At 43.3% G+C, this 27,024-nt stretch overlaps 1 protein-coding gene across 3 annotated transcripts in view; it reads left to right on the forward strand.

The window, feature by feature from the left end:
• The window catches only part of SYTL3 (synaptotagmin like 3), a 68,405-nt gene that overhangs the window by 7,553 nt on the left and 33,828 nt on the right, over positions 1 to 27,024 (forward strand). For 2 of the 3 annotated variants that reach the window (XM_059714522.1, XM_059714525.1), the window contains 3 exons: positions 7,862 to 8,470; positions 10,304 to 10,519; positions 17,015 to 17,079. In XM_059714522.1, the coding sequence (XP_059570505.1) occupies positions 8,361 to 8,470; positions 10,304 to 10,519; positions 17,015 to 17,079 (391 nt within the window). In that variant the 5' untranslated portion in view covers positions 7,862 to 8,360. Of the gene's footprint in view, positions 1 to 4,604; positions 4,745 to 7,861; positions 8,471 to 10,303; positions 10,520 to 17,014; positions 17,080 to 27,024 lie in introns of all 3 variants that reach the window. The other variant, XM_059714524.1, reaches the window with a different exon arrangement.

Consider the following 27,024-nt stretch of genomic DNA (forward strand, 5'->3'; position numbering starts at 1 on the left):
ATTCCTAAAGAATTGAATAAAGTTCCTAATTTTGAATACCTGGTGAGCTAGTTGGTTTCTGATTGGTGACGTACAAACAGTGGATTTTGTGGATTTGTTAGTAATGACTTGAAGCATTCAGTCATCTTTAAGTGTAGACTCATGTTCTGTTTTTTCCTATATCGGTCATAATTAGAATTCATGCTCAGGACTTTCAGGTACAGAATACAGATCACTTCTTCTGGAGCTACTGCAGTGGCAGTTAGCAGAATAAGTTATCTTCTAGGAAAACTAGCCCTGAGTGTAGAACCTTAAAAGGTTCATCTTCACAGAAGGTTGAAACATGGAACGGCCCTTCCTCCCCGCACAGCTAGTCATAACTTTTTGCTTGACTATGATTTCAGGATTTATGTGTACACCTGAGTGAGCAGACAGCACCGCATACTTACCCAGCCAGAGTGCAGACTTAGTGAGCCTGTACAGTGAGTGTATCCACACTGTGCCCAGAGTAGAAATCCCAAACCATGTAAGTGCCAGAAATGGTACTTTCATGACTGTGTAAGTGCCACTGAGGTGTGTAAACTGAAATTGGAGTTAATATTGGAGAGTTAACAAGGCATTAATAGAAACAATACCTACAGTTAACAAGCAGATAACCAAATAAATAACATGCTATTTGATGACCCCCCTTAACGCTTCTTAAAAATAAAAAGGGTACTTCCTGCTTTACAGGGTGGCACACCAAGAATTATAGAAGTCAAACCCAATTTGTTAGTAGTTTTCTGACAGCAGATACTACTATCTAGTGCTGAGTGACTTTTCGATAATGTGGAAGACATAGACTCCTTCTTAAAAGATACACAAATAGTGATATCTACAAGTGTTTATGTTAGTACAAATGCCAGAAAAATAGGCCAACTCTTGGAGCCTGTACTTAGCTTTTACTGCATCTTTATTCTAGCTAAATCCCCATTAACGAGATTCAGCCTGGTGAAGGACTGAGTACATTCCTGAGAAATGGCATTAGAGCCTGACCTAAATAAGTGTAATATTTAAAATACTACTATTCAGCTACAGAGGCAGCATTACATGGCATAGAGGAGAACATGACAGAGAAATATGACTCCTCTTAACACCAATCAACAGAGTTGAGCTAGTGCAGGGAGGAGTGCCTGCTGCCCTCTGCTAAAGGGTAGTATCAGCTCTGACATGATCTAGCCCAGTAGTTCAAAATAACTCTTGTGGCTTGCACTGCTGTGCAAACTCATCCCACAAATCCAGGCCATGACTTGAAAGTCACAACAGGGCCAGTACCTTTCCAGAACATGGAGCTGGCAGTTCCATTACATCTGTATTAAACACATGGCTGTTGTTTCAACATCACAAAAGGGATTCTGACAAGCTTTGTTTTTCTGACAATTTTCTACTCTTATATTATTCATTAACATAATTTTTCCTAAGTGTTCTAAACTAATTTGGAATCACAGTGACATACTTTGAAGACTAAATAAGATCCCCTTGTGGGGGGGGTACAAATTCTCCTACTTCAAAATGCACTTAACATTTTAATTTGTTATTTTGTAATGATAGAGACATTGGATGGAAAGGTGATTACGGTTATAAAGTCAGGGAAGGGTTTTTAAATCACTGAAGTATTCTGCAGTAAACCTGCCTTTAGGAGAAATCAAAACCTGATATTTTTAAGAATCACTCTTCTTCAGTGCTTCCAAGGGGAAAAAAATCATATAAATCTTTCGTAGATATCTTCATTTGAATATATTGTGTATATCTGTTCTCAAAATCTAGCGAGTTGTCTTAGAGTTTTATATCGCTCCCCCATCCTGAATAGTGTTATGATGCCTCTGTAAAATTAATAGTAACAGCAATGAATTTCATGATTCTGTTCCTTTAAGATAACATTAAGTTCTATTCCCTTAAGGTAAGCTATCTTTTTTTTCTTTGTTTGGAGGGGCATCCTCTAAGGGAAATTCCTACACTTGCATATAGAAGTGATACAGAGCTAATATATACAGCTTTGTGGCTCTCTCCTTTGCAATGTATACAGCTTTCTCTCTCCTCATTGGGCAATGCAGGGGGCAGATTGCATAATTTTTAGAGTGCCCAGAACTTGAACAGTTTTGAGCTGCAGAGAACCCAAATTGTGAATAGCAGGGAGCTGCCATAAATTAAAGCAGCACAAAATCCAAAGGTCTAGAACAGTGGTGCTGAACCTCTGGTCTGCAGGCAGGCCAAATCCAGCCTGTGAGTCTCCCCATGGGTCCAGAGATGTGACGGGAATAGTAGTAGCAGTAATTGCCATGGCTTTTGTGGGGTTGCTTTGCGGCCAGATCTGGTATACAGGGTTGCTGTGCAGCCATATCTGCTATGGGTCAGAGTCAGGCTGGTGCAAGGGTCACACCTGAAAACTGACCTTGTACATTGACACCACATTGGATGCAGCCCACAGACTAATTCCACCCATGGGATCCAGCCTACAGACCAGCCCTGCATCACTCATCTGGCCTGCAGAGCTGGAAAGTTGAGCACTACTTGTCTAAAATATGATAGAGCTAAGTCCAATCCACTTTGACATGCTGACTGTCAGAATGCGTGTGCCAAGTGCTTAGCTTCACTGTCTGTAGCCTTTCTTCTAACAGTTGATCCATACTGGGTGCATCTAGATGTACAATTAATGCACAGAAAGCTTACTGTTAAGCTAGGTCGAATGGTCATAAACTACTACAAGACCGTTTCAGGCTGGACATAAGGAAGAATTTCTTTACTGTCCGAGCCCCCAAGGTCTGGAACAGCCTGCCACCGGAGGTGGTTCAAGCGCCTACATTGAACACCTTCAAGAGCAAACTGGATGCTTATCTTGCTGGGATCCTATGACCCCAGCTGACTTCCTGCCCTTTGTGCAGGGGGCTGGACTTGATGATCTTCTGAGGTCCCTTCCAGCCCTAATGTCTATGAAAATCTATGAAAATACTGTGCAGTAAGCTTTCAGTGAGAGCACAACTACATGTGCACCCATCAGGAGCAATTTTGCTCCTGATGGGAGCAGTTCAGGGCAGGGAAACACCTACCCTGCTCTCCTGCCATATGGCAGCCAAGGGGAGCTCTAAGCTCCCAGAGGTGCCAGCCCCAGGCTGACAGAAGACACTGGGGTTAGGCCTGGGCTTCAGGGGACAGGGTCGCAGCTGTTTCCCCATGCAGGAAAGAGTCCCCTTCCCCACAGTTTTTTCCCAATCCCTTGCCCCGATTGGCCGGTGGGACAGGTGCTGGAAAAGAGCTGCAAGGGAGAGGACTCTTTCTCAGCTCCTGCCCCAAGTGGCTGATTGAAGCAGGGGGCTGGGAAACAACTGCGTGGGAGGGGATTCTTTCCCAGCCACCTGGCCCAGTTGGCTGGTGGGGCAGCTGGCAGCAAGCCCTTGCTGCCAACTGCCCCTGACTGAGCGGGTGAATCCATGCCCAGATGCGGGCTCACTGCTAACTACTCCACTGTCAGGACAGCTCATGACTGCCCCTGGCTGAGCAGGGAAGGAAGAACTCCCCAGTCCTGGCACTACTCAGTTCCCCGCCCCTGTGGAGGGTCAAGAATCCCACAGCACTGGGACAGAAGAGGGCAGAGAGGGACCCAGTCCCCATGCTTATTGGCTCCCAGCTTCTGGGGGGAGCCAGGAGCTGAGCAGTGCCAGGACCGGGCCCCCTGCTGGTATGGCTGACTAGGAGCAAATTTGCTCCCGGTCAGCGTCTACATTAGTCCTACTGTGCAGTATCTACTGCGCATTTAGTTTAGTAACTATATTTATAGATACTAGTTAAAGGCACAGTAAACTAATTTATTGTGCAGTAGGTTATGTGCATTATTACATGGTGACAGTTTACTGCGCAGTAGATTAGTTTACTGTGCAGTAAAGCATCTCATGTAGACCTACCCACTCTGTTCCCAAAGCTATGAGCAGAAGCTAGGTATACTAATTACACTGATCTTTTCCATAGTTTCTCATGGGCAGAATGCAATGTGTTTTTCTGGAGCTAGAGACAGGACTGGATGATGCCTAACCTATGGCCCGATGGTAAGAGCACAGTGTTGGAAGAAAGAGATGCAGGTTCAAAGCCCTTTTGAACCTGGGTCTTCCACTTCCTGGATGTGTGTCCTAACTACTACTAGCCTGTTGATTTAAAATAGGAGAAGGTTTATTTGTTCCTCCTCCCCACCACCTCTCTGGTAAGTATTCATGCCATATAATTCTATTTTGCCAGAGGGTGACAAAGAATCTGAAACTGTGTGTAAGCACCAAAAATGGAACTTACTGTTGTGTAATTGCTGTTTAGATGCATAAAATTAATAGGAAACAGCCCTGTATGTCTCCCACAAGATAATTCTTACAATTTTACTGGGGACTAGGTATTAATGACTGCTTTGAATTTGCTGATTTCCATCTGATATGCCTTAGCAGGATTGACTGATGAAGCTGTAATTATGCTAGTTTTTGGAATTAATCCTGAAGAATTAGAAGTGATTGCTTGTGAATGCTGGAAGGATTTGAGACTGAGTGGTACTTTTCCAGTATGTCCTTCAAAGTTTTGGCCTCTGTCTATGTTTGTACTGACTTAAGCAGGGATTGACGGCTCTGAGCTTCTTAGAAACAATTCAGCCGGTTGCAGGAACAGACTCTCCAAGGAAAGCCTCACAGAAATAACTAGGATGAAATATCAACTGGAGCAGAGGTAGCATGGGCAGATGTAAGACTTTAAAAAGGTGGGTTCAGAAGGTGTGGCACATCATCATATATAACACAATACCTATTTTCTCCACTTAGAAACTAAATGCTAATATGCAAGGGGCTTAGGGATGTATTATTCAGCTAAAGATCAGAATGTGAACTAGTTTGTTAATTATATATTAAGTTTAAAAAACACAACACACTAGGCAAAAATAGTTGAAAGATCATTAGTCCTGTAATCATTATAGTTAAATGTACTATAAATCTTATTCAGATTTATAAAACAAAATCTAACTTTCTTGAGTGCTTCCAATATTTCATTGTCAATCATTTCTACATCTGAGCTAATATGACCACACCCGAGTAAACGCTTTTAGCTAGAGCAGAAGAGCAGTCTGCAGGGCTGTGAAATAGGAGACAGATATTACCAGGAATTAGGGTGGCCATCATAGAGGACATTCTGAAACCCAACTCCTTTATGTCCTCTATTTTCTCTTTAAGAGAAAAATAGAGGACATAAAGGCATTCGGGTCATATCAATAGAGGACAGAAGACAACCAGATTGTCCTGTATGATGGCCACCCTACCAGGAATGGCCAACAGACAGCAAACTTAAAGAAGAAAGGATAGTTGGAATACTGGAACATCAGCACCATTAAAAAGGAGAATGGACAGTTAACACCCATAGAGTGAAAAGAGATTAGCAGGAATCAGGGAGATGTCAATAAGCCATGAAGTCAGTTGACTCTTTCAACACTGTGTGAATAGAATTGCAGCAGCCCCTCTCAGGCAGTTGGTTTTAAAGTTTGGGTGAAGCAGGAATCACAGATGGGTGCAATTGCACCACTGCAGTGCCTTGGATCTGCCCTAGAGACTCCTCCCTAGCTTGCTCCTGTGGCCATGAGGCTGAAGGCAGGTGAAACTCGGGAGCATCCAAACCCCAAGTCTTCAGGCTTGAGCCTGCATGTTGGATGCCTGCCAAATGATTTGGAAATATCTGAAGCCCCAGGTGGGGGTGGAGGATGTTTGCCGGTAGTAGGGCCACATATGGTTTTTAAATGACTCATGGATTTGGAATTGATTGGCTGATTTGGCTTGGAACACAACACATTTCCCTTAAAAAAACCCAAACAAAAACCAAAATAAATAAAAAAACCTGCCCCTGAGAGGTAGCACAGTTCTTTAAAAGCATTCTGTGTTGTACAAATAAGTTATTGCTGTGGCTTTTCAGGGTTTATAGCTGCTTATTCACTTCCTGTGATTGAGCAGAAAGCAAAGGATATAAAATACGATTACTCATATCTTTACCTCCTATGTTTCCACCGGAAACTCATGCATATCTTTTTTTGCTTTGCTAACAGTTTTATGTGGGACATTTTCATCTCTTATGTGTCTGTCAAAGGACTTTATCAAAGCAATATGAAAGGAAGGGTTTGCAGAGATAAGCTGTAAATAAAGAACAGTGCCTTCTCCTGCCTACTTCTGCAGAATTAGATGGCTTAATTAAAGATGACCTGATAGTCTGGATGTAAGGTAAATCTTTGAGGTACATACAAGGCAATGCAATATTTGCTTAGGTTTGAAAATAAATTGGTAACCAGATCTGTCTGGCATTAACAAAAAATAGCATATAATTAGGCCAGATCCTTAACTGCTGCCAATCAATGTAGCATCCTTAAATATTTCACTAGTTACATTCACTAGTGCAGATTTTTTCAACCCATGGGTCGTGACCCAAAAGTGGGTCAGAAGAATATATGAAAGGGTTATGAGCAAACTTTAAAAATGGATCAACAAACTTAAAAAATGGATTCCCCTTTAAAGGAGAAAAACATGGGATACTTTGGCTTTTCCCTTGCAGACTGGCAGAGTGCCAGCCAGCAAGAGGCTGCTTGGGGCCGCCCTTGCCCCACACACCCACCTACCGCCCCACACACTGGGGAGCTGGGGCCTGGGAGTGTGGGGCATTGGGTCAGGACTGGCCACTGATGTTTACAAATGGGTCCTGGTACAAAAAAACACTGCACTAGTGGATGTATTAGTACTAACGAAGGATCAGGCTTTCTCTATTTTATTCCCAGAGTAAATACTCAAAAAATTACTCTTGTTTTATGCATCCATACATAAACACACAACATACAATATCAGATGCAGGTCAAAACTGGTCTGCTTGTAAACTCACCTGAAGAATTCATGCCAAACCAACAACAGACTTTATAACCAAGTAGAAACAGTGTAGTATAATTCTGTAAAATTCTCAACTGTTCTGAATATAGTTCTGTAACTGTTTTTCTTCTGTGGGTGTAACTGTGGTATATAGTATTATTAAAAATAATTATGACAATAATGCATTTTTCTTATATTCATTTTTTTGAAAGCTGTAGTTATAAAGTCAATTTCTGCAATCCTTATTCAAGATAAACTCCCTCTGATTTGAGCAGTTACAACAGATGCAATAACTACTTTAGTACAATAGCAATTCAAATGTGTATTTGTTTAAACTATTACTTTTTCATATTTTCCTGCTTCTTGTATTTCTGCACATAACAAAATGATTGGTGTGGACTGAGAAACTGTCCTCTTGATTTTTCGTGTGTTTGTGTGTATGTGTTACAAAGATAGCAGCACTGTTGTGTAGTGAAGTATTTATCTAGCTTCAGCAGAAAGAAGTTAGGCAAGATTCGGATGACAGGTCCATTAGCTATTAAAACCTATAAATAATTCATGGAATAACTCCATGGGGTGTTTTTCTTTCTCCTTTTCCTAAAAGTCTGTAGTGTTTTGTCACTACAAGAAGATGAGTGGAACAGCTGCTAACCAGCAAAGGAACATTTATCTCCATCAATATAGCTTTTCCAGTCAGGCCACAGCAGTAGTCTTTGAATTTTCTTGGAAGCTTCTTTCATTGATTGCATTATTAACATTAAAACAATTTTTCCTCCCCAAGCCATTAACCTGTAGTGCTCATGGTAAGTCTGTCTAAAGCATAGGTGTGTCCTATTAAATACCTCCAGTAAGTTTGAATCAGCATGTGAAAGGTATATTTGTGTGCAGTAGAATTTAATTTTCACAATGTAATGCTCAGTTTCTAGCACGGGGTGCTGAAAAAGAAAAATGGGAAAGAATAACACATTTGCTTTATTTTTCTGCAGGTCCTGGACAAGATAATCTTTCATTCAAGTCACTTCCTACCAGGAAATTCCTAAAGTGAGAGGTCAAGTAAGACAAGCTGTTTTCCAGTATTTTGTGCTGTCACTCTTTGCCTTCTCAGTCTACTAGCAAATAAAACCCTATCTGGGACCCTACTTTGAGCTGTTTTCAGTTTGGGAGCCACTCTTAGCAAAAAAGAACTTGAAGTACTTGTATGTGAAAGACAGTAGACTGCTCTGACCTTGCTAAATGAGTGTGTTCACTTCAGTAGGTGGCAAAGCCACTTAGAAATAATGGCCTGCATGGAGATGGACTCTCTAATTTTTTTCTTCAAGAGTATGACACAGTAGAAATGCATCACCAATGAAATAAGAGCACAGACACTTAAAAAACCCATAGGCCTGAGTGGCACATACTCCAGGCAGTACTAATATCTGTCAGCTTGGATGAAGTGAAGCTGTGTAGTTCAGGAGTCTTGAAAGGAAGTGAAGTTTGTGAAAAATGACTGTAGAATTTAATCTAAACTTCCTTAAAGAATTGGAGCAGGAGACTGTTTTGGAGGTTCTATACCGTGATCAGATGCTGAGAAAAGTGGATGAAGAAAGGATAAGGTATTATGCTTTCCCCCCCCCTTTTGTTCTTTTTGCATTGTGCCATTCATTGCTGTCTCTTCTAATCACCACTTTTCTTGCATGCTCTTGGCTACTGGTATTTTTTCCAGCTGAGAAAAATAACAGTGATTATAGCCTCTACACTGTAGAATACTGGTGAGACCTGAACAAATACAATGCAGTGAATCATCTACTTCATGAATTTAGCTCTCAGCTTTTCTGGAAAAATCTTGCCCCTCCAAGGATTACTCCCTCTGTGAAGAGTTTACAATTCAATTTTCTGTCATTGCATTCACTGGTGTGTAAGCTTATCCCCATTACAAAGGAAGACTTCACAGCTTGGCCTGTTTTAATTAATCACTGGTGTCAGGGTTCTGAACAGGGGATTTGGGAATCTCATCCTGAAGCTGAGCTAAATCTTGTTTCTTATCAAATAAAGTGTATTCCAAGTGTGTTGCCTCTCCTAGTCTCCAATTTTCTGTCACCACCATAGCAAATTTTATTTGCTCGATGAAAAGTTTTATTTCCTCAGCTTCACACAAATCTGCAATGTGAAGGCTGAGATCAAATCTCTGCCTGGCCTGTTTTATTTCCTTTGTATCAGGGGTTTGACAAGGAGCTTTGGCAGTTTGTACAGTACATTGTTGAGCAGCTTCCCCATATAAAACATACTATTTGTGTTGCTAATATTTACAAATGCAAGCCTTAAGTTCTCTATCTCCAAACATATGAATGGTGAAACTTAAAATTTGATTTCTGTAAGCATTTGTGTAAGTAAAATCTGATTGCAAAGCATCTATAGAAAGCAAATACTAAAAGACTGTAAGGAAAGGAAATTAATTCATTTTTAAATTTGAGCAATACATTACTCCTTTGTGGTAATTATGCCATTCTGCTTTACATGGTATTCTCCAAACAAAGGATTATGGTGTAACTAAATCTTAAATAGGTCAGGGAGCTTAGTGCTTGATGATCCTGACACTTTTAGGAGGCTATGAAAGGTAAGTAAAGGAAGCAAGTTTTTTTTTCAGGCATTTTGTTCTAAACTGTGTTTTAAAGCTGTATGTATTTTATTTGGTTTGGTTTAGATGGCACGTTCACTGAAGTTACTTATGGCAGTTCTCTTTCACAAGTCAGATTTTCAAAAGTACACACCCTTAGTCTTTTCCTCTTTTTGCTTGTGTAGCTTTGCAAGCAACTGTGCATTCATGCTATATTTTTGGTGCACTATCATGGGTGCATATGGTCTGCATGAACAGAATCCCATGTGTGCTGGATGACAAGCAGGACTACCTGTACAACATTATGTTAAGAGTACCATGTGCAAGGCGATGCATATTCATCAGTGTCACCTTGAGTCCCCTACACTGTCAAGGTCCCATTATACAAAGCATTGTACAAGCACATAGTATAGACAACCCCTGCCCTGAAGATCATTATTTCTCTGTTATGGCTATTTCAGGTGTTTTGTTTGAATGGTTCTTTTAATGTTGCTTTTTGTTGGAGGGGGGAGGATTTATGCATTTTTGGGGACAGCCGCAGACCCTCTGTAAGAAGTGGGGAGTGTGGGCTTGGGAATGACATTGCGGGGGGGACATTGTAGGAGGGCAATGGAGTGTCTCTTGTTTCTTATTTTGTGGGTTGTTTGTCTTTTATTATAAGCTGCCCTGAGGAACTAAATGTAAATAATCAAAGCAGATAAAATATACATCTAAATTATAATAACAAATAGAGGCACTGATTTGGAAATATGTTCCATAAAGGATTATCACTATGGCATATCCTTCATATCAGCTTCTGATTATACTTATTTTTATTTGTCTTGGGGGTTAGGAAATTGAAAACACAGCTGCAGCAGCTTCGGTGGAAAGGAGCTAAAAATGCAAGCCACGAATATCAGGAGAGGTCTTGTGCTCGCTGTCAGAAATCCTTGGGCCTTGTGATGAATAGAGGTGCGGTGTGCAATGGGTGCAGCCATCGAGTGTGTTCCGAGTGTCGCATCTGTCTCAATCCCTACTTGTGGAAGTGCACCATCTGCTATGCTCATGGGTGAGAAACTGGATTGCTTTTGATAACCTATGGCCAGTTTTGTGTTTATCTCTTAGAGCAAATCATGACTGAGGGAGCAAGGAAGTCTCCTGGATTGCTTTAATTATACAGGTTTCCCTCGATTTATGCATTACATGCGTTCCCGTAAAACTGTGAATAAATTGAATTTGCATAAAGGGAACCCCATTTACAATGTAAGACATAGTGATATGTTCCCACGGCAGTGAGGGAGGGAGGGAGTAAGGCTGGGACTAGGGAAGGGGTCGGGGGGAGGAGTGCAGCACAGCCCGGTGGCCACTCAAGGGGCTGCAGCAGGGAGTAAAGTAGAGGGAACTGTCAGTGGGTGCGGGGCGCGGGACTGGGGGACACGGCTCTTACTGCTACATGCACCCTAGGAGGGCTACAGGCTGGGGGGCTGTGCCAGGCTCTTCCTGGGGGGTGCGTGCCCCCAGATCTGCATGCATCATGAGAGCAGGCTGCTGCTGTGGGTTGGGGCCGGTGGCGGCACTGGGCTCTTCCCGACGCTCAGGGCAGGCAGCTGCGCTGGGAGCGGGGCTGCTGCCACCCCAAAATTTGCCATAGCCCCCCCCAACCTGCCCTTCCAGTGCCGGGAAGAGCTCGGTGCTGCCGCCAGAGCCTGGCATTGGTCACTCCCAGCACAGCTGCAGCAGGGGCTGAGGTGAGTGGGGTCCTGGCCCCACGGCCCTTTCCCCTCCCCCCAGCAGACTTACCTGCTTGGGGTGGGGCACCTATGCCGATCGCATAGGAGTGAGTTTACTTCACATATAACGAATTTTAGGTATAAAAAGAGTCATTGCATAAGAGCAAATTCCCATGTACAAAACCTGCATAAATTGAGGGAAACCTGTACTTAAGATACCGTCGGTAAGTATTGAGATCTTGTCACATCCCAGCCCCAGTGAAGTCCGTAAGAGCTTGACTTCAGTGGAACCATGTTCATTCCCTTGTGTTTAGCAAAGCCTAGTGAAATATAGGACACTGATGCACCTGTACTTCAGCTCTTCCTGGGATTGTGAAACTAGGCAGGATTTGAAGTAGCTTCATTTTTATATAGAAATTATTCCACTGATGGCATTCTTCTCTGAGTCCATACTGAAGCCATATATCCTAGCAGTCTGGTGGTGGTTTTGTGCTGCTAGAGGGATCATCTTTTATATAACAATTCCTGACCACTTGCTAGCTATTGGTGTAGCTATAATATACTCAAGTTAACCAATAGTATATATGTGTTAAAACACTTAGTTTAAATTTGAATGAGACCATTTTGGGGACAAGAACGTGCAGTCAGAACTTTGAATGCATCAGTTTTCAAATGTATTACCTTTTTACTTTCACTGCAAAATTCCAAATAAATGAATCGTAAGTCTTTTAATTTGCTTGTTTAAATAATTGGAGTCATAGAATCATGATTAGAACTTGTGATTCCGTTCTTGGTTTTTAGAAACACCCCAGTCTTTGTTCAAGGAAATCTACTTTTTTTTTTTCATACTGCAGTTCTTGAAAAATTGAGTGTCTTCAGTGAGTGTTATTTACCTTAGAGCAGAGAGATACTGCAAGGTTCTATTCTTGATTAGGTATTGTTTGAACTTTCCAGTACAAGTCTGATCCAAAGTTGGTTGAGATGATGGCAGACTCTTTTCAGGGCTATATAGGTTAGGAGCTGGACAGAGACATGTTTGGGTCTCCTGCACTGAGGTGAATTCTACTCAATGTCCCATATTTGAGAGCATGAGGAAAGATTTAGATGATTTAGAAATTTAGAACCCAGGTTTCAGAGATGCTGAGCATCCTTAATTCCAGCGAAGGAACCCACCTCTTAAAAAATCAGGACCTAGATACCTTGTTGTGGAGTCTTGATTGCTGGAGATGGTGTGTATTTTTGTGAAGAAAAGTATAGTGACTGGCTGTAAAGTATTAGTTAAAAAACTTACTGATGAATATTTGATAGCTGGTGTCTTTTCATTATCTTCATCTTGGGTTTTTGTTTTTTTTGGTTAAACTCTGAATGCTGTTAGAATGTTTTTTTCCCTCACAATAAAGTACTGATATCAGAAACATCACTGAAGTTCTCCCCTCCCTACTCCAGTGGTAGATACTAAGATTACTGTAGAAGAAACTTGATCTATTGAACTGAGGACAAACAGTGATAAGAATGCCGTTGGATAGTGTTTCTGAACCTTCAAAAACAAAGTGGAACTTTATCTCCCATGTTCTGAAACCAGATGAGTTCACTGATGTAAAGCCCGAGTAAACAAAATTCAGTGAGTTTACTGCTTTCACGACTTTGATCTGATGTGCTTATGTGGGTGAATAGATGGTCTCTTTTAACCTCTTCTGTGCCTTTTCTCTTCGTACATTTGAGAACAAGCATCTCAAAAGCAATCCGAATAAGAGCCATGGATATGTTTTACCATAGGGCTATAGAGATGTCTCTGTTTGACAAAGGAATATGATTGGCCAAATTTGGAACTCAAAATCTACTAGTTTTGTGTGGGGGAGGGCAGTTTAACTGAAATTGGGACTTGGAATGATATATGCTCATGAAACATAAGGGGAGAGAGATGCATTTTGAAAAAGGCAGTAATAAAACCACAAAAATTGGCCAGGGGACTCAGAGGCAGTTGTATAACCTTAAACTACTCAGTACTTCTTGTTTGAAACAAATGGATTAGATTTCAAGTTGACTGTGGTCATGAAAATCAATTTAAACTTTACAGGCCTGTTTTCTTTCTTGTATACTGTGGAACCCTGCAAAAAGGTGCTACCTTTTTTGCATCGCTGCACATGAATGTGGTATCTTAGCAATCAACATACACGTGTTGCATTAAAAAACAACGTGCATAATAGCGTGACATTTTGTCAGTGGTTTTACGAGCTGTAATTTTTGCTTTGTTTACTTTCACAGCTATCTAAAAGTGAGGAAAAACAAAAACTAAAGTTATGGGTTTTTTGCAAGTAAATTCTTTAGAGATAAAAAAATGCCTTGTTGCAGTTTTGATCAATAATAATTCACGAACCCTTTGCCAGGGAAAACTAGCTTCAGCCCTCTAATTTTGTACATATTCAGTTATTGTAAATCATGGCTTGTTGCTTTGCATCAGATCGGGAGAAATAAAGAAATGTATATGCCAGTGTTTGCTAGTTCTGTAAGTCACATGCCCACAAACTGTAAGTCACATGCCCACAAACCCTCGGTGATGGAACATTGGTTTACAGATTTGAAAGAGAGGAAATTCTCCATGGTTGTTTAGAATCGAGGCACCCCTTGAAAAATGTCAGCTTTTAGTCTTCACAGCTAGGGACAGACATTCAAAATGCCCAAGTCTTTGCAGGTTAGTCTAAGCTGTGCAGCTTAAACTGATTAATAAGTGGACAGACATGCTCTGGCAACCAGGAAATGCAGGTACATGCCTGAACTGGCTCAATGGTCAAGCCAGAAGCCGAAGTGTGGCCGGGGGGGGTGGGGGGGGTGCTAGAGCATGCCTGCCAGCCACTGCCAAAGGGGAGGGAAGAGAGATGCCCTCCAAGGCTCTCACCCCTCTCTGCTGGAATGGAGGTGGTGCCGCCAGGCACCAGCCCAGGCTAGCACACAGGGGATGGGGGAAAAAGTCCTTTCTCTGAAGCAAGCATGTATTGAACACAGCAATTTGCAAAGTATACAACAGGGAACTACCAAAAATCTTTGCCTAAGCTGTGATACAGCCCAGTAAAACACAGTGTACACAGCTTTGTCTAACTTAAAATGTAAACCAGAAAGACAAGAATTAGTTTTACTAATCCTGAGGGCAAAGTGTCTCCTTACAGCCAGGCATTCAGAAAGGCTTTATAATATAAATGTAGCTCTCTTTATTCTTTGGTGAAGCTGTTTGCAACTTCTCTTAACTCTTAATCAGCACGTGTGATGATCGTCAGTCTTTGCCAACACCTATTGTTCCAGACACCTGGCAGAGACTGCAGCCAAACCAAAGCCCCAGGCGTTCCTGGGGAAAGAGAGGACAGAGTGAGCAATTAAATCCATCCCTACCTGTTTGCAGGCAAGCCATAGAGATGTGGCTGGGGCTGGCAAATGGCAGTTGCGGTTCGCAGGGCTTGCCAGCGGAGGGGAGAGGGGATGGAGGGAGAAATTTGCCTCAGGGGCCATGGCAGGCCAGCATCTGGCCACACCCTGCCCCTGCTCTGGCTGGAGAGCAGGGGGAGCAGCCAGCCCAGCTGTGGAGCAGAGAGCCCCGCCCAGCCCAAGAGCATGCCGGGATGCTGGGGGTGTCTGGTTTATCTGAAACCAGCCAGGGGTCTGGGACAGACATTGCATAAACCAGGTTGACCCAAATCAGTTAAGTCTGATACTACATTCAACCAGGTCTATCTCAAACTGGTTTTGGCCATTTTCGAGCTGGTTTATGTGCACTGAATGTCTGTTCTGTTACAGGTTTAAACAAGTTTCTGATCACTTAAATGGGTTTATGTGTAATGTCTGTCCCTGGCCCACTTGTTTTTTTAACTAAAGAAAAATAGAAGAGCAGTTCTTCGGTAGCAAAGAACTCCGCCCACAACAGGTCAACTGTTTTTGACACTATGGCTTCCTATTTGAAATCTCTGAGTTTATCTTGTGAATAATGTTTGCACACCTAACAGTGCTAACATTACATGGAACACTGCAGCATCCTTGAAAGGATCTCAAGGCACCTCTGCGTGCCACAGCACCCAGTTGAAAATCACTGCTGAGACACAGAAGGGGAACAAAGAGAGCTAGAGGAGTATGGTGCATAAAGATGGCACCACCAAAATTTTACTTCTGAAGTATTGGCGTAACCAGAGACATCAGTCAGTTACCACTATGTCATGTTCTTAAATTGTAACATGCCAAGTTGTGCTCCTTCTAATATGAGAGGAAGGAATATCTGAAGTTTCCTGCATAGCTGATCTATTATGATGCAGTACATGGCTTTAGAGTAGTGCCCAAGACAAGGTAGGGAAGGTTGTTTCAGTTTTCTATCTCAGAATTTTCAAGCTCTGTTATTTAAAGTTAGGTACCAAAAATCTCTGGTTTGGCATGTAAGTAGCCTGATATCTGAAGAAGTGGGAATTTTTCCTTTCCATTTAGGGTCATGGAAGCTCTGTATATTTCATTCCTCTAAATATAGACTTTGTATAGACTTTACGGCTAGCAGTTCAGAGAGTAGGTTGGGTTAAAAAATGGCCCCCAATCTAAGGTATGTTAGGGGAGGAGGAGGGATGGGCAGCCTGGGGAGGCTAATGGTGAGGCTTGGGGTGTTGTGGCATCCATGGGGGGAGTTGGGCTGACTTATCTGCAGGAGGGAGGGAGTGCTAAAATTAGCTCAGTGCCAAGGGGGCAGGTAGGAAAAATGCAGCTCTGGGGCTGGGGCCAGTGGCTGAGCTTTTCCAATTCCAGGGCTGTGCTGGGAAAGTGTGCAGAAGTTCAGTTAGATCTGTCTAGCCATACCCAATCTAACTTGCTGCACTTCCAAGGTACAGTTAAATTAGATTGGTTCAGCCATTTTTGACTGATCTAATCTTCCTGGAACAGTTTGTACTTGCACTTACTAGTCAGGTCAGTCTAAGGTCTGCATGTGGGTGAACTAAGTTAGATGGGATGGTCATTTTTAATGCGATCTAACCTCCATGAACATCTGTATGTACCCACAAAGTTGCTTATCTTTAGGTGCTTAGCAATGGAACCTAAGGTGAGACAGTGTCCTACAAACTCTCTTACCTACTGTCAAATAGAGTGAGTGGCTACCTCAGGGCTATTTTTCTCTGGCCTTTGTGGATTTCAGAATTGTTTATCGCTTAGCTGAAAGGCACTTGTTAGTTTTTTCTTATTCTGAGAGACTGTTCTTATGTTTATTGCATACTCAGTGAAGCATCACCCTTATAAGATTCTGAATCTGGTAGCTGACATCAACCTCTCCATAAACGAAAGCTTAAGATGAAGGATAGGCCGTGGTACCAGCCTATTCATATCAATGATGAGAAGACATGTTCTTCCCTTCTCTAGAACTATGGACTTGCCATTTGGCACGTGCTCTTATGTAGCCATTTTAAATTCCACTGAAGAGCATGCACTTCAGCATTGTCCGTTTTCACTTATTTGAGCTAGGTTATGACTGGAGGCAAATATACATCCAAATGTGCCTTGCCTGAGCTCATACAGCAAATTGGATGCAGAACTGGGAACAGAACCCAGGACTCCTTGACCTCCAAACAGTTGCTCTACGTGCTATTTAAGACTTCCTGCAGAATAATTCCCACATGGAGAATGAAGTTGACCATTTGCCCCCATGCCTTCAGTGGGGACTTCTGTAAGGTATTAGTTGTACTGAAGGATTTTCTTATTTCTTTTGATTTGTTAAATAGACATTTATTATTTTGTCTCAAGCACACACAATTAAATGTGAAAATATATATTGTAAACTGCATAGACAAGGTTCAGGTGTCTGCTGTTCTGTTTTTCAGAGCCATGAAGGTAAAAACTGGTGAATGGTTCTTTGAGGAACGAGCGAAGAAATTCCCAGGTGAAGGTAATCACCCACCCAGACAACAAACAAACTCCTGTGCAGTATGTAGCCCTTATGGAAGTAAAAACAATCCAAGTCCTTACCATGTCATTCTGTTTCATTTCCCAACTGGTGGGAGAGACGTGTGAAATAAAGACAACATTTTGTGGTGTAGGTTCAGTGTGTGGAAGACTGCAGAATGCATGTCTTTTTGTCTCTAGCAGAAACCAGAATAATATATTTGAAAGCGCAAAGCAATTTGGCTGGGTAATATGAAAAATTTGAACCATATCAACTCGAACAAGGTGACACAAGCTGTGAACACCAAATAAGGGTACAGCTTGACAGTAATATGAAATACAATGGCATGTGAAATAACCATACAAGCACTACAATATGTGGACAGAAATGACATGATTCAGTCTCCATTAAAATTAATGGCAAACCTTCCATTTAATTTAGTGGTGCAGGCTATGAGGTAGACACTCAGGGCCCTCCTACCAGCAGTGGGGTCACCAAGCACCAGAGGAAGTGGGGGAGGAAGGAGGTGCATGCCCATCCACCTGTATTACCCCCCTAGATCTGCTCGTTTGAATCGCATCCAACCGGGAGTTTGCAGTGCACTCTGTCCAGCCTGTAACCAAGGAGCTGAGTTGAAGCAATTCCTCACTTCTCCCAGTATGGGACACTCACTGTTTTAAACTAATAGTGACTTTGGAAATAAGAAGGGATTGTACATAGGGGAAACCAAGAACCAGCGGACCCTAACTACCTCCTTTATAATAAGGGGGTTGGGCTGGAAGGCACCCTTGGGAGCATGATCGGCTTTTGCCTTCTATTTGCCCAGGAGGATGTTTATGACTGGAAAAGTAAAAGGTTGTCATATAAGTGTAGGATCATAAGAAAGTAGGGCTGGAAGGGACCTCACAAGATCATCTAGTCCAGGCCTTGCTCAAGGCAGGATCATCCCTGACAATACTGTCTCAGTCTGTCTAACCTGCTCTTGAAATCTTCCAAGAATGGAGATTCCACAACTTCTAAGTAGCCTGTTCCAGTGCTTGACTGTCCTCATCAGAAAGTTCCAACCTAAATTTCCCCTGCTGAAGCTTGAAGCCATTGCTCCTCATCCTGTCGCATATGGTCACAAAGAAAAACCCCATCCTCTCTATATTTACCCTTCAAGTATTTGAAGACCGTTATCAAATCTCCCTCTCAGTCTCCTCCAGACTAAATAACCTTAGTTTCACAGTTTTATAGTTGGTAGGGTCGGAAGGGACCTGAGCAGATCATCAAGTTCAACCCCCTGTCATGGCAGGAAAAAGTACTGGGGTCAAACAACCCCAGCAAGGTGTTCGTTTAACCTCCTCTTAAAGACCACCAGGGTAGGAGCCAGCACCACTTCTCTTGGAAGTTGGTTCCAGATCCTAGCCGCCCTGAAAGTGAAGTGGTGCCTCCTGATGTCTAGCCTGAATCTACCCTCTGCCAGCTTGTGACTGTTATTTCTAGTCACTCCTGGTAGTGCTTGGGGGAACAGGGACTCCCCCAATGCCTGCTGATTCCCTCTGACTAGTTTGTTCCCATTAGATCTCCCCTCAGCCTTCTCTTGTGGAAGCTGAACAGGTTCAGGTCCCTTGGCCTCTCCTTGTAGGGCCTGCCCTGCTGCCCTCTGATCGTGCGGGTGGCCCTCCTCTAAACCCTCTCAGTGCTGTCCACATCTCTCCTGAAGTGCAGCGCCCAGAACTGGATGCAGTGCTGCAACTGCAGCCTGACCAGTGCCACATAGAGAGGGAGGATCACCTCCTTGGACCTGCTCGAGATGCATCTGTGGATACATGACAAGGTACGGTTGGTCTTCCTGACCACGTCCCCACACTGTCGGCCCGTGTTAATTTTGGCATCAATAATGACTCTAAGATCTTTTTCTGCCTCTGCATTGATGAGAAGGGAGTTCCTCAGCCTGTAGGTATGCTGCTGGTTCTTCCTCCCCAGGTGCAGCACCTTGCACTTGTCAGTGTTGAAACCCATCCTGTTCCTATCTGCCCACCCCTGTAACCTGTCTAGGTCCAATTGCAGCCTATTCCTCCCTTCTAGCATGCCCACATCCCCCCACATCTTAGTGTCATTAGCAAATTTGAATAGGGTGTATTTTACCCCCTTGTTCAAGTCACAGATAGATTCAACACTCTTTCAGACTTTCCTCATAAGTCTTGCCACTGAGGCCCCTAATAATTTTCATTGCTCTGTGCTACACCGTTTCCAAACTCTCCACATCCTTTTTGAAGTGTGGGGCTCAAAACTGGACACAGTACTTGGGGTGAGGTCTTGCCAGTGAAACTCTTGTTAAGACAACACAGTATACTCTTGGCATTTTTTGCAACAAGAGTGCACTGTTGCTCCCCAGCCCAGCCTCTGGTTTCTTTACTTTTCATTCCATCCAGGAAGAGCACACACCAACTGCTGAAACTTCCTTAGCCTGATGAAGGGTTTTTGAACCCAAAAGCTTGCTTAATAACTATTCTCCAACTATTTGGGTTGGTCTAATAAAAGATATCAGACTCACCCAAGGAATGTTGTCTGCCTATGTCCTTAGACCAACACGGCTACAACCTACACCCCTGTTGCTCCTAGTCAGCTTATTGTCTATTATAATTCCCAGGTACTTCTCTGCAGTACCGCAGCCTAGTCACTCATTCCCTCATTTGTATTTATGCATGTGATTATTCTATTCCAAAGTGCACGCCTTTGCACTTGTCATGGTTGAATCTCATCTGGTTGATTGCAGACCATTTCTCCAGGTCATTCTGGATCTTATCTGTACTCTCCAGGATGTCTGCAACACTACCCATTTTGATGTTATCCAAAAATTTGCTAAGCATGCACTTGATCTCATCATCCAAATAATTAATGAAGATATTAAACAATAATGGACCCAGGATAGAGCCCCTTGGAAATCTGTCAGAGGCCGGCTAGGCGCTGTGAGTGTATCAGCCATGAGGCTGCTGGGTTCAGGATTGAGGAGGTGAGTCAGGAGTGAAGTAAAGGCAAATTTACTTATAGCTTAGCATATGACAGTTAACAGAAAGGTTAATGCAACAAACAGATAGTACAGTAATAAAGAGCTAATAGTGAATGATAACAACAGATAGACAGAATGACAAAGGGTTCCCACATGGGGTTGGCAACTTATCGGCAGTCCCTCTATGCCAGGTGCGTGCCAAGTTGTTCCAGGAAGTTGTCACTGAGAAGGTCCCTTTGTCAGGATCTGGTCCTCACTCACACTGGGAGTCCGGGGTCCATGCATGGTACAGCGATGGTCCTTCTGTCCCATCCTTCATGCTGGTCACCTGACATACATGCTTCTTTATACCTTATCTTATGTTAATCTATTGGCTTTAGAGCCACTCACAATCTTGTCCTATAGCTGTTACCCAATGGAATCAAAAGGTGTTAGAAATTATCATGAAAGGTTACTGCCTGAACTCGGGTTCACCCAATAAGCAAGTGACACCACATTACTTTGTGGTTTGAAATTAGCATTACCTGCCTAAGCTCAACTCCTTAGTTTTTTATTCCTGGATTCCTTGGAATGTGCTGATTATATTAGGTGGTCAGATCTTGTTATGGCTTGACCTTTAAAAAACCTGTTAGATCAGCTAATATTGTAGCTCTGCTTATTTTTGGGGCTCAGTGGTCCCATGATCAGTGCAAACAGTTAGATTCAACACTTTGGTTAAATGGTGACAGACACATTCCACTTGCAGGTTGCAAACTTACAAGCTTTGCATTAGCTAATCTTAACTCAGACAATTACCAGATGCTTCCAAGAGCATATATTTTTTGATTTAACCCCTCTGGTTCTGGCTACCACAGAAATCCCATTGGAATCATAGAAAGTTAGGGTTGAAAGGGACCTCATGAGGTCATTTAGTCCAGCCCCCTGCTCAAAGCAGGACCACCCCAACCAGATCATCCCAGCCAAAGCTTTTTCTAGCTAGGTCTTAAAAATCTCTTAAGATGAAGCTTCCACCACCTCTCTGGGTAACCTGTTCCAGTATTTTACTACCCTCGTAGTGAGAAAATTCTTCCTAATATCTAACCTAAACTTCCCTTGCTGCAACTTGAGACCATTGCTCCTTGTTCTGTCATCTGCCACCACTGAGAACAGTCTAACTCCGTCCTCTTTTGAACCTCCCTTCAGGTAGTTGAAGGCTACTATTAAATCCCCTCTCACTCTTTGTCTTCTCCAGACTAAATAAGCCCAGTTTCCTCAGCCTCTCCTCAGAAGTCATGTGCTCCAGTCCCCTCACCATTTTTGTTGCCTTCTGCTGGACTTTCTCCACTTTGTCCACATCTTTTCTGTAGCAAACACAGTACTCCATATGTAGCCTCACCAGTGCTGAATAGAGGGGAATACTCACTTCCTTTGACCTGCTGGCAACACACCTACTAATGCAGCCCAGTATGGTGTTAGCTTTCTTCGCAACAAGGGCACACTGTTGGCTCATATTCAGCTTATTGTCCACTGTAACTGCCAGGTCCTTTTTTGCAGAGCTGCAGCCCAGCCAGTCAGCCCCCAATCTGTACCAGTGCATGGGATTGTTCTCTCCTAAGTGCAGGACTTTGCACTTGTCCTTGTTGAATCTCCTGAGATTTCTTTTGGACCAATCCTCCAATTTGTCTAGGTCCCTCTGAAGCCTAGCCATACCCTCCGTGATATCTATTACTGCCCACAGCTTGGTGTCATCTGCAAATTTGCTGAGAGTGTGCTCTATGCCATCTTCTGGGTTGTTGATGAAGACATTGAACAAAAGGGGGAAGATCCTAGAAAAGATTATCAAAGAGACCATTCTCAACAGAGTGGCTGATGGCAAAATCCTGAAGGATAGCCAGCACGGGTTTGTCGCGGGTAGGTCTTGCTTGACCAATCTTATTTCCTTTTACGACCAGGTGACCTATCACCTGGACAAGGGGGAAGAGACTAATGTCATATATCTTGACTTTAAAAAAGCCTTTGATCTGGTATCCCATGATCACCTTTTAGCAAAACTGGCCAACTGCGGCCTCGGCTTCACCACGGTCAACTGGCTGGAGAATTGGCTCGAACCCAGAGTGTGGTGGTTGGGAATCAATCGTTGTGGTGTGCTGTGACCAGTGGGGTCCTTCAAGGCTCTGTCCTTGGACCTATATTATTCAACATCTTCATTAATGATGTAGACATTGGCGTCAGAAGCGGACTGGCCAAGTTCACCGATGACACCAAACTTTGGGGTAAAGCATCCACACCTGAGGATAGAAGGGTGATCCAGGCTGACCTTGACAGGTTCAGAAAATGGGTGGGTGAGAACCTGATGGTGTTTAACACCGAAAAATGCAAGGTTCTCCACCTTGGGAAGAAAAACTTGCAGCATGCTTACAGGATCAGCAGTGCTACGCTGGTTAGCACTACGGACGAAAGGGACTTGGGGGTCACAATTGACCACAAGATGAACATGAGCCTTCAATGGGATGCTGTGGCTAGTAAAGCGAGCAAAATGCTGGCTTGCATCCATAGACGCTTCTCAAACAAATCCCAGGATGTCATTCTCCCGTTGTACTCGGCCTTGGTGGGGCCACAGCTGGAGTACTGCATCCAGTTTTGGGCTCCACAATTCAAAAAGGATGTGGAAAAGCTTGAGAGAATCCAGAGGACAGCCACACACATGATCAGAGATCAGGAAAACAGACCTTATGAAGAGAGGCTGAGAGCTATGGGACTCTTCAGCCTGGAAAAGCGCAGGCTTAGGGGTGATCTGGTGGCCACCTATAAGTTTGTCAGGGATGTTCACCAGGATCTGGGGGAACGTTTGTTCACCAGAGCGCCCCAAGGGATGACAAGATCAAACAGTCACAAACTGCTCTGTGACCATTTCAGGCTGGACATAAGGAAGAACTTCTTTACTGTCCAAGCCTCCAAGGTTTAGAATAGACTGCCGCGGGAGGTGGTTCAAGCGCCTATTTTGAATGCCTTCAAGAGACATTTGGATATTTATCTTGCTGGGATCCTATGACCCCTGCTGACTTCCTGCCCCTGGGGCAGGGGGCTGCATTTGAAGATCTTCCGAGGTCCCTTCCAGCCCTAATGTCAATGAAATCTATGAAAAACTGGCCCCAGGACTGACCCCTGGGGCACTCCACTTGATACTGGCTGCCAACTAGAGATTGGGCCATTAATTACTACCCTCTGAGACTGATGCTCCAGCCAGTTTTCTATCCACCTTACAGTCCATTTATCCAGCCCATATTTCCTTAGTTTGCCTGTGAGAATGTTGTGGGAGACCATATCAAAATCATTGCTAAAAGAAATATTTACCACATCCACTGGTCTCCTTGTGCCAACAGAGCCAGTCATCTCATCATAGAAGGCAATCAGGTTGATCAGGCATGACTTGCTCTTGGTGAATCCATGCTGCCTGTTCCTAATCACCCTCTTCTCCTCTAAGTGCTTCAAGATGGATTCCTTGAGGATCTGCAAAGTTGACTGGTTTGTAGTTCCCTGGATCCTCCTTTTTCCCTTTCTTAAATATGGGCACTATGTTTACCTTTTTCCAATTATCCGGGACCTCTCCTTATCACCATGATTTTGCAAAGCTGATGGTCAGTGGCTCTGCAATCATATCAGCTAACTCCTTGTGCACCCTCAGGTGCATCCCTTCCAGCCCCATGGATTTGTATATGTCCAGCTTTTTAAAATAGTCCCTAACTTGTTCTTTTACCACTGTTGGCTGGTCATTTCCTCCCCAAACTGTGCTGCCAGGTGCAGTAGTCTGGGAGCTGCCCTTCCCTGTGAAGACTGAGATAAAAAAGTCTTTGACTACTTCAGCCTTTTCTACATTCTGTGTCACAAGGTTGCCTCCCCATTCAGTAACTGACCCAAATTTTCCCTGAGCCTCCTATTGCTACTAACAAACTTGTAGAAACCCTTCTTGGTACTCTTCAGATCCCTTGCTAGCTGCAATTCCAGTTGTGCTTTGGCCTTCCTGACTTCATCCCTCCATGCCTGAGCAATACTTTTATACTCCTCCCTGGTTGTTTGTCAAGTTTCCACTTCCTATAAACTTTCTTTTTGTGATTTAATTTACTGAAGAGTTCCCTGCTAAGCCAAGGTGGTCTTCTGCCATACTTGCTAGTCTTTCTGCACATTGGGATGTTTTGTTCCTACACTCTCAGTAAGGCTTCTTTAAAGTACACACAACTCTCCTGGACTCCTCTCCCTGTCAAACTGGCTTTCCAGGGGATCCTGCCCATGAGTTCCCTGAGTCGAAGTTAACTTTTTTTTAACAGTCCAGGGTCCTGGACTGCTGCTCTCCATCCTTTCTTTTCTCGGGATCCTGAACTCAATCACCTTGTGGTCACTGCTGACCAAGTTCCCATCCACTTCTACATTCCCTACCAATTCTTCCCTCTTTATGAGCAGCAGGTCAAGAAGAGCACAGCCCCTAGTTGGCTTTTCCAGCACTTGCACAAGGAAGTTGTCCCTAGCATTCTCCAAAACATTCCTGGATTGCCTGCGCACTGCTGTATTGCGCTCCCAGCAGATGTCAGGGTGATTGAAGTCCCCCATAAGAGAGCTTGTGATTGTGAAACTTCTGCTAGCTGTTTGAAGAAAGCCTTGTCCACCTCATCCTCCTGGTCTGGTGGCTTATAGCAGACCCCTACCACAACACCATCCTTATTGCTCTCCCTATTGCTCTGACCCTAACCCAGAGACTTTCAACAGGCCCGTCTCCAGTTTCATACTGGAGGTCTGACAAATCATACAGCTCTTTTACATAAACTGCAACTTCTCCTCTTCTCTCCTACCTGTCCTTCCTGAACATTTTGTACCCATCCATGATAGTGCTCCAGTTATGCGAGCTCCCAACAAGTCTGTGTTATTCCAATCATGTCATAATGCTGTGACTGTGCAAGGACTTCCAAGTCTTCCTGCTTGTTTCCCAGGCTCTGTGCATTCCTGTACAGACACCTGAGGTAAATAGTCAATTGCCCCGATTTCTCAGGAAGAATGAGAACACCACCCCTATTGCCCCTTCTTACTTACTCTTCATCCAGGTCACCCACTTCCCCACTTACCTCAGGGCTTTGGTCTCCATCCCCCAGCGAATCTAGTTTATCTCCTCCCAAATAGACATTGAGCCATTGATGACTACTTACTGAGCACGATTTTTTCCACCAACAAGTTATGTATCCACCGTTGTCTAGTCTGTATTTCCTTAGTTTGGTGACAAGAATGTCACAAGACAGGTGATCTTTGAAAGCTGCTGCCTGGCAAAATTAAAAAAACAAAAACAAAGCCCTGAGCAATAATACTTCTCCTTGCTAAAAAAATAATCCAGAGGTTATTTGTAGATGCCACTAAATCCCCTGCTGGACAATTTTCACTTTCCCAGTTTAAGAAGGTGAATCAACCTGCACTGTTCAAGGCAATGGAGTTTGGTAGTGTTATGCTTTGATCTCATTTTTTCTTCAGAGGAAGTTTGTTGAGGCTAATTCTAACAATCTGTCCAAAATACAAGGATAAGTATCTTCTGTTATTCCCAGACATGGGACCTGATCTTACAAAGCATGAAATCGACAGGAATTGAAGATATTCACCATCTTGTATGATTTTATCTTTGTAGATATTTGAAATTCTGCATTATACTTAGTAATCTTCCAAGCCTGTAGAAAGAGTGCCCTCTTTTGGCCTGATAATGTAATGCAAATTAGATGCTTGCTTGCTATATAACACTGTGAATTGATTAGCAAGTACTGCATCTTTTACCATATTGCAGACTTTAAAAAGTTATACTCTTATGCCAATACTTCTATTAATGTTTTTAGCACTGAACTATGATTTAAGCAACCCCTTTTCATAAAAAATGATAGGCTGCTTTTACTAAATAATAAATTGGTAGGCTAAAAAGTAATTTCAGGCATTAATAAACCAAGATACTAGGCATTACTCATTGATAATAGACATTGATTGTCAAACCTGCATTATACCAAGGGCACTTGTTAAGCATTATGACATGAAGAAAAATTATTGCTGTTATTACCAACATCAAGCCCTCATGTTTAAAGCTGATTTACTTTATATATAATTATTTTTAATGATGCATCTTTTGCAAAACAAAGCACAATAATACCGTAAAGCTGCATTATTGGTTACATGCTGATAGTATTAAGAGAGATTTAGCAATAACTTTGAGCCAATTATTTTCAGTTTCCCATTTATATAGTAAATTTAACCCTTTTCTGTTTTTTAATTAATTAAGGGGGGTGTGGTGAAAGGGACCTTACGGTGGGTGTCTACTACAGACCACCCAACTAGGGGGAAGAACTGGATCAGGACTTCTCCAGTCGGCTTATGGAGGTGGTTAGGTCAAGGGATGTTATTGTCATGGGCAACCTAAACTACCCAGACATTTGCTGGGAGGAGCAGACAGCCAGGTCTGACCGCTCGCGTAGGTTCCTGGCTGTAATACAGGACCTTCATCTTATCCAGGAAGTGCACAGCCCCAATAGGGGTAACGCCTTGCTGGACCTGGTCTTGGCCATGGGGGATGACTTGGTGAGGGGACTGCAGGTCCTTTACCACCTGGGCAACAGTGATCATCACCTGCTGGATTTCACTATCCAATGCAGGGCGTCAAGGGCTTACACCAAGGCTAAAGCCCTTGACTTCAGAAGGGCCAACTTCAATGAGCTTAGGAGACTAGTCGGGGAGGCACTGAGGGCCCAGAAGATAGAAGAGATGGGAGTCCACGAGGGATGGTCGTACCTTAAGGGGGCGATCCTCCAGGCCCAAAGGATAACAGTCCCTGAGAGAAGCAAGCGGGATAAGAGTGCTCAGAAACCCCCTAGGCTCAGCAAGGGCATTCAGGAATGCCTCGGTCCGTGAGTATAGGAGGGCTATTAGGAAGGTCAAGGCAGAGATGGGACTCAGGCTAG

Source organism: Alligator mississippiensis, chromosome 1 (genome assembly GCF_030867095.1).
Source record: "Alligator mississippiensis isolate rAllMis1 chromosome 1, rAllMis1, whole genome shotgun sequence".
Classification (NCBI taxonomy): domain Eukaryota; kingdom Metazoa; phylum Chordata; order Crocodylia; family Alligatoridae; genus Alligator; species Alligator mississippiensis.